At 44.3% G+C, this 11819-nt stretch overlaps 1 protein-coding gene across 1 annotated transcript; it reads left to right on the top strand.

The window, feature by feature from the left end:
* The first annotated feature begins 2330 nt into the window (after positions 1 to 2330).
* Positions 2331 to 9500, top strand: LMO2 (LIM domain only 2). The gene is made up of 4 exons (XM_062621944.1): positions 2331 to 2591; positions 2682 to 2859; positions 6310 to 6525; positions 8500 to 9500. Exons 1-4 carry the CDS (start codon positions 2585 to 2587, stop codon positions 8717 to 8719), a joined length of 621 nt encoding a protein of 206 aa, XP_062477928.1. The 5' UTR covers positions 2331 to 2584; the 3' UTR covers positions 8720 to 9500.
* The last annotated feature ends 2319 nt before the right edge of the window (positions 9501 to 11819 follow it).

Below are 11819 nucleotides of genomic sequence, written 5' to 3'. Positions count from 1 at the left end.
CTTCCTTACAACTAACCTGAACTTCCCCTGTTTCAGTTGGAACCCATCACCCCCTGTCCTATCACTGCAGTTCCTGATGAAGAGTCCCCCTCCAGCATCTTTGTAGGCCCCTTCTGACACTGGAAGGCTGCTATGAGGTCTCCACAGAGCTTCTCTTCTCCAGGCTGAACAGCCCCAGTGTTCTCAGCCTGTCTCCATACAGGAGGTGCTCCAGCCCCCTGATCATCCTCATGGCCTCTTCTGGACTTGCTCAAACAGCTCCCTGTTTTCCACTGGTTTTATGCAGAAAAGCTTTCTGTAAGTTGAGAGACTGATCTTCCAGAGAAGTGCTCTTGGTCTGTCCAGCAATGCAAGTACTCAGCTATGAATGTGAGAAACATCTCATTAGCTTCAGGGAGCTTATCTGCTAGACCTGAGGTAGTCTGACCAAAGCAAGGAATACAGGTGGGCTTTCAACAGTCACTGGCCACTGTGTATTATAAGTCGTTCTGTTATTTTTCTAAGGAATTCAGCCATTCCTTGTGTGCCAATGTTGATGTCTTTGTCTCTCACCAGAACTTTGGAACCAGCTGATCCCTTTTAGATAGACAAAGGGACAGAGGTCTTCAATATATTAATTTCCTGTGAATGTTGAAGAAATGACTAGAAAGGAGGCAGCACGCCTGTATGTCTGCAGTGTGTGTGCACAACTGTGTCATCTGAAACCCCCGAACCGACCTCAAATTATGGAATTGTTCACATTATTCCATCAGGAGCTATTCAGAATGTGAATACCCCAATCATGAGGGAAATTTTGACTCAGAGTTTATACTTTATTAAGCCTTGAGGCACAGAGCCAGAGAAACCAAGCTCATAGACATGTCTATTTTAAGCAGCTTTCAAGTCCTTATGCGTGTTTTTGACCCACCTTTAAATTCAATTTCTGATTTTTTTAAACCAACAGAATAAATGCAGATTTTTTTTTGATTTTTTTTTGGTTTTTTTTTTTTGGGTGGGGGGGTGGGGGTGGTGTTGTCTTGCAATAGTTTAGTTATTCAATCTTCTGGAAAGGTTTACATTTTACTTTTCAGATCACAGTGTAAATACATCAGAAATTCTATAGCCATTGTATAACTCGGTCCTGTCTGCAAAAACCTATGACGAGAGCCTTTTCCCTTAACAGAAATAAGAGTGACTGTCATGCTGTAATAGCTTAAAATACGTTGGAGAGAATGTTTTTAAAGATGTGTTCTAATGACCAGTGATGGCTCTAAAGTATTGGGAGATCTTGGTTCAAAGCCTCTTGGAATGAATAACAGTCCTTCTGCTGACATTACTAATCTCTGAATCAGGATCATTAATGTATTGCAGATATTATATCCCTAGCTGGCAAAAATTAGAATGCAGTCATAAAAATAGACATCAAATACATTTCTCTTTTGGGAATTAATATAGGAGTGAAGTATTTCTGCTACTAGTGCTTTATTACAGATATTTTGTTCCTGTTTTTAAAGGAATTAAGAGGGCAAACTCAGGCAGAACTCTGCCTCCAGCATCAGCCAGTATCTAATGCCATAGAGACTGGGGAACGCTCGCATTGCTGTAATAGTTTTCACTCTGGCACTGTAAATCCATCCTTTCCGGGATGTGCTGTGCTGATGGAGAGGAGGAAGGGTGGGAGGGGAAAGAAGAGATATTCAGGCAAGACTTTCCCATCTTGAGCTTCTCTGTGATTAACTACAGATCGATACTTCGTACTCGCCGGCTTTTATAGCTCATTAACATCAAATGGTGTCAAGATACAAATTTGTTCTATTGCTTGCCAAAAACTAGAAGCAGACACCCGCAAATGTTCCCTGGGGATATAAATGCGGCACAATTTAGTTGCTCAATTTGAATCCTAGGTAGAAAAATAATCCTTGGGTGCTTTACCTCTGGGTCTCAAAGTACCACACAAAAACGTGTGTGGGGGGGAGTATGTACGTATATATGTAAGAGAAGGAGAGGGAGAGGAGAGAGGCGGTGACTGTTGCTTTGGTCCTGTGTGGAGCTGAGAAGAAACCAGTAATAGAGAACCAGGCACTTCTTTTCCAGCCGCTGGGATCATTTTCAGGTTGCCTACCTACCGCAGCACCCCTTCCGCACCCAGAAAGTGCTATGAAATGCCCTCGTAAGGTGAAAATGCACCGCCAGCTCCCAGCCCTGGCTCTGAGGAGCCCCAGCTCTGTCTCTTTAAGGAACCCAGCGAGTCGTGATGCTGCTGTTTGTATTGCTAAACCCCCAGGAGTCCAGTTAAGAAATGGGCAGCTGTCTCTTTAAGTGTGATTTCCTTCTATTGTATTTGAATCGTGATCAGGAAAAAGGAAATGAAACCAGAGACCCGGGGCTGAGCCACGGAGTAATAATAATACTAGCGATGCTGTTCTCCCCATTTGCAGCGCACCCACCGGGCTCCGGAGCATGTTCAGAGCTGCCCGGGCAGGAAGCCTGAGCGGAGCCCCGGGAGCTCCGGGCTGAGGCCGCGGTGGCCGCCGAGGCAGCCGCTCGCCGCCCGCGGCCGCGGGAGCAGCTCCGCCGCCCGGCGTGCCAGCGGAGCGCGGCGGGGATGGGAGGTCAGAGCGCGGTAGCCGCGGAGCCCGGCCCGGCAGCGGCCCCGGCCCCGGCCCTTATTTCTCTCTCTCTCTCTCTCTCTGGTGTTGCAGGAGGAAATCCTGTGAATGTCATTGGGGGGCGGAGGGGGAACTCAGCTGGTGACAAGGCTTCGAGAGCAGACAGCCTCTGCGGGGGCAGCGGGGGCAGATCCCACCACAGGCACGCTACAAAGGAACAATCCCTGCCAATGTCATCGGCCATCGAGAGGAAAAGCCTCGATCCTTCCGAGTAAGTGGCCTTTTTTTCTCTTCGCGTCCCCCCACCCCTTTCCTCTATCCCCGGGAGCCTTTCGTTGGCCACTTACCCATCCCCGAAGGAGCCACTTGCCCGGCTCCGCCGCCACCGGCATTGTGTGCCCGGCAGCGGGAAGCGGGGGGCTCGGCACCAGCTCCCGCCGCTCCTTCCCCCCTGGAGCCGCCCTGGGGGTACCGGTACAGGGCACCGGCGGCCCCGGTCCCGCGGGGGGCTGGCGGTGGGGTGTGGGTCATTGCCAGCTCCCCAAGTTATGGGAAAGACAAGCCGGGAGCAGGGACGCGGTAATTCCCCCACACACACCCCGAGCAGGGCATTTTCCACCCGTTCATCCGCCCCACGGGTACTGGAACGGCTCAGGGAAAGGGAGAGCATCGCGTTTTCACAGCTCAAGGTGTTTTTCGTTTGGAGGGACCCTCTCTCTGCCTTGTGTTTGACCTGCCCCAACTCATTGTAGCCGATTACAGTGAAAGGTCAGAGCTGTTATCTGTGGGTGCCCAACTTCCACATTTTTACAATGCAACTTTCAAGAGCTTGGATAAATTGCTTTGCTGCGGGCAGGGTGTTCTGCAAAGCACATGCAGAAAGACTTGGTTGTAGAAAGGATCCCTGCGAAGGGTTATAGATGAGAATTTCACCTTCATGAGGGTTTCCCACTCAGCGAAGGGACCAGCGCTGTGTCCTAATCCCAGCTTTAGGGCTGCGCTCTGCAGCTCTCCCATCCCTCTGGCACACACAGACATCCTATCCCACCGTGGCAAGAGGCACAGTAGCGCAGCATAAGCCCAGAGCCATTCCAGCTCTTCACATGCTAATAATTGAAGTTATGTTTGTCTGGAATTATGATAAAACAGAAGAAAAGCACATTCTAAACTCTCCAGTTTTAGATGACGCTTCAAGCATCGCTCTTAGTAAATTTGAGTCATTTGTGGTTTGTTTCCTGTGAGCTAAATGCCACTAGAAATGCCATTGCTGGAAGCCTGGAGTGAACACATGGAAACTGCTTCTTTGGGGGATTAAATTAATTCATTCCATGTCACATCTGATGTTTTATGTTATATTTCCTCTTATTCTATGCTGTTTTCTTAAGAAACAATAATCCAAGCTCCCAGGTATATGATGTCCAGGTTTCAACTACAAAGTTTTAGTAATCTTTATTTATTTGCCTACTTCGTGTTCAAGTGACTTTTAAGTGCTGGCTTAGAAACCTATGGACATCAAAAAGCTAATGCATAAACCAGCAACTTTGTTCTGCATAAACATCCGCTCGGCTGTTCCGGAGTTCAGGGCTTTCACACAAACCTGGCCTTGTGATTCCTGCACACCCCTGAGATGAAACATTTTAGGGTCCACCTGAAGCTTATATGGATAATAAAGGAAAATAATGTGTATCTCCTTCTATTAGAAAGCTCACTGAACTTGTCAGAGTGGAAACCATACGTTAGGAAAGGGAGGATGGAGCTCAAAAAAATAAACTTGGGAAAACCAGGGCCTAATCATGTACTGAATTCCTCATGATTCTAACAAAACATCACAGGGTGGAGAGCTGGTAGGAGAGGGATGTTGTGACACAACTTGCAGGGTACAGCAGTTTAAACATAGAGGAGCGAAAAACAGAACAGAATCTAATCAGATAATATCTTAGGGCTCAGCAGGAGGAGTTTCTCAGCACAGTTCTTGACCAGTGGTTGTTTTTCCCAGCTGAAGAAGTAATTTTTGCCTAGAAAATTGCTGAGCCAGTAAATAAGCAGTAGGAATATAATATTTTCCTGTTGTCTGCTGGAAACTGGGAGCAGCCTCATCCTTCTCCATCAGTGCAGGTCCCCTCTGCCCCACCAGCCCAAGGGAAGACAGACCAGGAACAAAGCACTGAGTGAGAAACCAATAACCTATGAGACAAGCTGGGAGCTCCAAAAAGAACTTTGGCTACCACATATTAAGCACTCAGTCACCATCCAGCAGAGCATTCACGTGCAGACATACACCTTCCTTGCTGATAGCCACAGGTCTGAAACTAAGCAAGTGCTTAAAGGATTGATCCAATAGTTTATTAACTTCCCTGGGGTTTGGATGAGGCTTTTGGTGGCAGCACCAGGTTGCTGCAAATGTATTTTGCTGTTCTGGTTTTGGGCAGAACTTGTAAAATTACACAAAAAGGCAAAGATAAAAATTCCTTAAGGAAGTAGCTTTGAAGGAAATTCCTGTTTTATCCCCAGGTATTACCAGAACCATCCTCGATTTCAGAGCTTTTCAGAAAGGGAAAAAAATAAGGTATGTGACTAGTCAGTGCTGGTATCACAATGATTGTGCCTCTTTTCATGCAGGGATGTGTAAATCCCAAGTAATTAGAGTTGCGTTGGTATAGACCCATCCCAGGGGTTCATATCCTTAGCTGAAGGGAAAAAAGAAGTCCTGCAGTAACATGAGGTAAAACTCCAGCTGTTAAAAACAGCAGCAAAACTTAAACCCATTGGGCAACGGCCTCATCTGCTGTATTTATTCATATCATGCTGTTCAGAGAAATAACATCCTCAGAATTAGTCTTCACATTTACACTTCCCAATGGAAACTTGACTGCACTTAAAATCCCTTAGGTGCCTTTTCCAGTCCTTTAGTCCTTGGTGAGGCAGAAATCCCCTTTGCTTCCAGCAGCACTGCAGCCAAAACCTGCAAGCTCAGGCTTATGATATGGGCTGGTGTATTTTTTGATTCATCATAAACACTTTATTGTTCTGCTGGGGTTCTTCAGTAATTTACAGGTAAATCCAGAGGTTATCTGTGTTGATCAGGTCACTTACAGTTGGAAATTAAAGCACTGCTATAAGCTGTTGCCAAATCAGAATGATTTGGAAAGGTGAAGAATATAGCAGGAACTTTGCAGATGTTGGCAGGCATCGGTCATAGCCAGCATAGCTATGAACTGGTGAATCCAGGCAGCTTTTTGATTGCACTTTTGCAAAGGGCAATCCTTAATTATGGAAGAATCGTGTTATGGGAAAGGTATTTCTTTTGTAAGAACGACATGAATTGAGAAACATGACTGAGCAGTTCAGGTGCTGGCCAGTAGAAGAAAAAGGATGGAGCTACACAGACAACAATGTCTGAGTAAAGTAGCAGATGCCTTCATAGCAATGAATGCAAGCGGGTGATACAGAGACGGTCAGGTTTATGCATTATTCTTTGAGGAAAAACGAGTAAGTTAGTACATTTGGGGGTACTCTTACTAACTCCTTACATTTTAAGCTGATCCTTTTTTTTTCTCTAAGGAAAAGGATAAATCATTTATTCCACTGGAGAAAAAGAAGGTGTAATCCCTGTTCTAACATGACCTATCTTGTGTTTCACTTTGGTTTTCCTTCTCCTTCTTCTGATGTGGATGCTTTCGGGGTACGTTTTCCTTCTGCAATGATTCTTTCATTCCCTCAGGGAGCCGGTGGATGAAGTCCTCCAAATTCCACCCTCGCTGCTGACATGCGGCGGTTGCCAACAGAACATTGGGGACCGCTACTTCCTGAAAGCCATCGACCAGTACTGGCACGAAGACTGCCTCAGCTGCGACCTCTGTGGCTGCAGGCTGGGCGAGGTGGGGAGACGGTTGTATTACAAACTGGGCAGAAAGCTCTGCAGAAGGGACTATCTCAGGTACACAACCCGCTCCTTCTACCCTCACTCCCCTTCTTTTTTACCATTTAATTCATTTAATTAGTACAGCTAGTGAGCAAAGGGCCATAGAATCATAGAATGGTTTGGGTTAGAAAGGGCCTTAAGATCATCCAGTTCCAACACCCCTGCCATGAGCAGGGACACCTGCCACTAGACCAGGTTGATCAAGAGCCTGCCCATAAAGAATTCATTTTGATTACTCTTAAATGTAAAGCCCGACAGCAGTCACAGTTGTAATACAGCACTGCCTGCAAGTTCAGGTTTATAATATGGGCTCATATATTTGGGGGGTTCATGCTGAGATGCTTTATGGTACTTCTGAGGTTACTTGGTAAGTTATAGAGGTTATCTGTGGTATGAGGTCACTCGAAGTTGTTTATAGGTTAAATCTTTAAAATCTTGTTGGGGAAAAAAACCCACATTTTTTAATGACAGTGAATTGGTCCTGAATAGACAAGAATTTCCTGAATCAGATCCTACAAATACACTTGTCACAAGTATTGTCATTAATGTCTCTCTGCCTGTCTGTTCTGCCAGAATTTGTAAGCAGAAGGATTAAATTGAGATTAAGATCGTTCACAAAAATGGGTAACAAAGGATCTTTACAGTCTTGATTACAATTAAAGGGCATTGATCTTTGCTGTGCTGCTTGTGTACCAATTCTAATGGATCTCCAATGTGTCAGGAAGTCTGTGTAACAGAATGATGGTATTTGATGTTTTTTCAGCTCCCCTGCTGAAGGCTGATTTACCTGCTAATAAAAATTAAGCAAAAATCTCAGCGGAGTTCCTAATTCCTGAGCTTTACTGATGGGAATTTTGCTAAGCAGAGACTAAGAACTGAGTTTTGTTAATGGGACCACTTGTAAATACTCTCCATACCCAACAGTTTCCAGGTACTTTTAATCTCAAAATGGAAGCAACCGAAATATGGGAATACAATGAATGTATTGTCTGGCAGTGAAATTCAACATTTTTACTTCTTTAATAATGCAACCTATAATATCTTCCCTCCTCAATGCAAAATTTGGCAATCTTTGTATAACCTTAGGCTTACTTTCGTTGGGCAGAAGTAAACGCTGCCATCTCCTGGTAGACGAAAGAAATGATGTCGTTTCCCCTTCAAGATCTCTTAATTTAGCAGGCCTTCTATTTCCAGTTAAGAAGATGATATAAAGCGGGCACAGCACAAGTAAGAGAAGTGTAGGAAGTGGAAAAACTCTTTCCAGAATTACTAGGGAAACTCAGAAGTCAAACTTAATAGGTTTATAGATTGAACAAGTAGGATGTAGCTCTTCTCCCCCCCCCCCCAAGAAAAAATATATATTCATACTTTTTTCTTAATGATTTGATGTACCAAATGTGCAGCCAGCACGGCATGAAAAGCTGGCATTCACACATAGATAAATATATAGTCTTAGCATGTATCCTTCTGAAATGCAGCAGGAGTGACTTCATGGATACGGAAATCTCTGGATTTGAAAGAGCCTCCAGTGTGGAGGCAGTGACAAGAGACAGGGAGGTCTTAGATCATAGTTTGTGTCAACTCCTTTCTGTAAACTACAATAGCAACAGCTGAAGATAGGTAAAATTTATCAATGGAAAGGTAATTTGTAATGATCACAGAAGTGGAAGTATTGGCATGGCACAACTTTATGCTTTGATCTGGGAAACCTTTACTCCTCCTGAAGCTACTCAGCAATTCATGATAAAGTCATTGATTAGAGAAGTCAATTATACTGAAAATAGATGAGGAACTTGGACTTCCTGCTTCAATTTTTGGTATGGCAAAGTTTAGAGTTCTGCTCAGCAGCTTTCCATGTGACCTCATCTACCTTGCCAACACAGTGACTAATGGATCAAAGCACTGATGCTGTGTTCTTGGTTTTGATTTGGTTTTTCCCTTCTCCCCAGCAAAGGAACTCTGCTGACTTCTCTGCTGTTGTTGTTTCAGGCTCTTTGGCCAAGACGGCCTCTGCGCCTCCTGCGACAAGCGAATCCGCGCTTATGAGATGACCATGCGAGTGAAGGACAAAGTGTATCACCTTGAATGCTTCAAATGTGCTGCCTGCCAGAAACATTTCTGTGTTGGGGACAGATACCTCCTCATCAACTCAGACATAGTATGTGAACAGGACATCTACGAGTGGACTAAGATAAATGGAATGATCTAGCAAAGACATGCCTCATAGTGTACAAAAGCCATCTCGTGGGCAACACCGTAGCTGCAGTGAGGAGATCATCACTTGAGCTATGGGCTTTGTCTAAAATGGGGGGAAAATACCACGGAGTCGGCTCTTTGCAGGCAGTGCTACATAGAATCTAAACTACAAATAGGTGAAGAAGGGAGACTGACGCAATAGTAGATAGACTGACTTCTGTTAACAAAGGCATATGGACAATAACTGACATCAGCCACGAGGGGAGAGGTGGGGAACAAACACAACACAATGATGAATTCTCCTAACTGGAAAAAGAGTAGGGACTTCTGTAAAGAGATGTTATGACTTTGTCACCTGCAGACTAGGATTGTGCAATTGAACTTTCTTTTCATCTTGTTTTAGTTACTGAATTTAGATGACAGCTCCTATCGTAGACATGAGGAAGAATACTGGGAAGAAAGGGCCATCACTTCCGTGGCCTTTCTATATGGCCTTACACTTTGGGTAGAAGAGAAAGAGGGAAGAGGGTGGGGGTTATTTTTGCATGGAGTTTTTGTTTTCTTTGAGAATGAACAGTGCATCCTCTAGTCCCAAACTCTTCTTTAAAAGAATCCTGCTGAATAGTTGTTTTTTGGCACTGCTGTTTCAAGATGAGGTGTTCCACAGATCATTTCTATACAAATATAAATCTAAAGAGTTGTTCAACTATTTTATTAACTTAGATTATATCGATAAAATATTTGTTGTGTGTAGTAAGACTCTGCAGCTTTAATAAAAATAACAGAAGATTTGAGTGGTGGTGTTCATTTCTTTTGGAGTTGGGCTGGATTTTCTGTTTCTATTATTTATTTTATGTTCTGTAGCAAGATTTACACACTCTTGTCTACAGCTGATGCCTGATAGATCCACTTATGGTTGTGCTTCAAAGACATAATGTGAGAACACCAATGTCTCAGTAAGCCTTGCCGAGTTCTTCATGCTGAGGATAAATTAGTGTTGTAGGAGAAATCATAGAATCATAGAATCACAGAATGGTTGAGGTTGGAAAGGGCCTTAAGATCATCTAGTTCCAACCCCCTGCCATGGGCAGGGATGCCTCACACTAAACCAAGGCTCTGTCCAATGTGGCCTTGAACACTGTCAGGGATGGAGCATTTACCACTTCTTTGGGCAGCCTGTTTCAGGGCCTCACCACCCTCACAGTAAAAAACTCCTTCCTTATATCCAAACCGAACTTCCCCTATTTAAGTTGGACCCCATCACCCCTTGTCCTATCACTACAGTCCCTGATGAAGAGTCCCTCTCCATCACCCATGAGACAGTGAGGCTCTTTGGTGTTTATGAGGATGTTTTGAGGTTGGTGGCCCAGAGAGAAATACATTTGAGTATACACATCAGAGTGTATCTCATCACAGAGGAGATCATGTAAGATAAGGTCTCTTAGAAAAGTAGCCCATTCTGGTTTTGCTCTGGATTACTGAATCCAGTATAACATCAGTAGAGCAAATCAATACTTGCTAGTATTTAGACGAATTAAGTTCAGAACCTTTCCTGCAAAGACCATTGTCACTTGCTTCCTATGCAAAAAGCACTGCAGTAATACTAAGAACACAAGGAGTACACCTGGTCAGGCAAAAGTTGACATTTGGTATTTTACTCCCTCAGGGACAAGTAGTGGATGTTCAGGCAAGCAGGGAGTGACCCCACATGAAGCCTTTCGAGCTTGTAGGAAGGTCCAGTGAGCTTTGTGAGAGCTTTCCTGCAGACCCCTCTGAATAACACCCACCACAGACCACCGTATTGTGAGAGATAGGAATGGCCACTTCCTATCACCTTTTTTCCAAACTATTCTTGGTTTAAAAGACCTGTGTCATATTCCTTCCAACTTGGTTTTTCTGAAATGAATAATCCAAGTTCCTTCTTGCATGAAAACCATTTCACGCCTCTGATAATCTGTTTCTCATCTCTGTGTGTTTTCTGGTTCTACATTCTGCTTTTTTCTAGAGTGCCACTAGAACTGCATATTGTGTTCAAATGTACTAAAAAATAGAGCTTTTAACAGAGCTGAACAAGTCTGACAGTCCACTCAAGACATCTGGCATGTCCACTCACCCCATCAGTACTAACATGGAAGGAATAGCACCTAAACATACGGATATTTGTCCAATTTTGTCACCTAAGGGATCTCCCATCCAAGTGGCAGTACTGACCAATGACAACATCTTCCTTTTTACAATGGATATTCTGAGAACTCTTATTTCTTTTCTTGCTTTTGATGTCACAAGTAGTGTTGGGGACAAAACCTTTAAATCTTATTACCAACAATATAGGAAACTATACTTAATGAGATCATGCTTGAAAAGTGATTTAGCTCTTCTCAAGTGATATGCTGACCTCTGGAGGCCACAGGCAGCTGGTTATAATTATAATTCTTAGCCTAAAACATCCCTGCCAGTCACAGGCAAGAAAGCTATATACCCAAGTTAAAATACAGCTCGTCACCTGCAGTGGCTCCTTGCAAGTATTTAGTCCAGCTAGAAATACCCTCATCAGTTTTCTCAATACCCTCATCAGTTTTCACAGGTTGGTGGGTGTAACCAGGATGCTAACACAGGATGAAAGCGACAATTATTATTCAGGTTGGTGAGTGCAGAGCTCACTGTGTGAGCTCTTCATGGCAGACACTTTTAAAGCCTTCCAGGTCATCATGCCCTGACATATCATTCTGATGTTCCTCTGAGAGTCCTTTTTCTTTCACCCCCTCTGCTTCCCCCCACCTAAAACATGCCTTGATAGCACTACTGTACAAGCAGGGCAGAGGAGTGCTTACAGCTTCATGAACATACAATCATAGAATGAATGGTTTGGGCTGGAAAAGACCTTAAGGATCATCTAGTTCCAACTGCCTGCCATGCGCAGGGACATCTTCCATTAGACCAGGTTGCTCCAAGACCCGTCCATCCAGTAACACCGGCTGGGATGAACACTGCCAGGGATGGGGCAGCCACAGCTTCTCTGGGCAGCCTGTGCCAGTGTCTCACCAACCTCATAGTGAGGGACTCTTTCTGCTACTTCATAGCAAGAAGATTTTGCAGATGATGGCAATCAGCTG

The sequence above is a fragment of the Pezoporus occidentalis genome, unplaced genomic scaffold (genome assembly GCF_034315485.1).
Source record: "Pezoporus occidentalis ecotype Australia unplaced genomic scaffold, CSIRO_AGI_Poc_V1 ctg236, whole genome shotgun sequence".
Classification (NCBI taxonomy): domain Eukaryota; kingdom Metazoa; phylum Chordata; class Aves; order Psittaciformes; family Psittacidae; genus Pezoporus; species Pezoporus occidentalis.
Note: the sequence above shows the minus strand (reverse complement) of the source record. Positions and strands in the feature narration are given on the sequence as shown.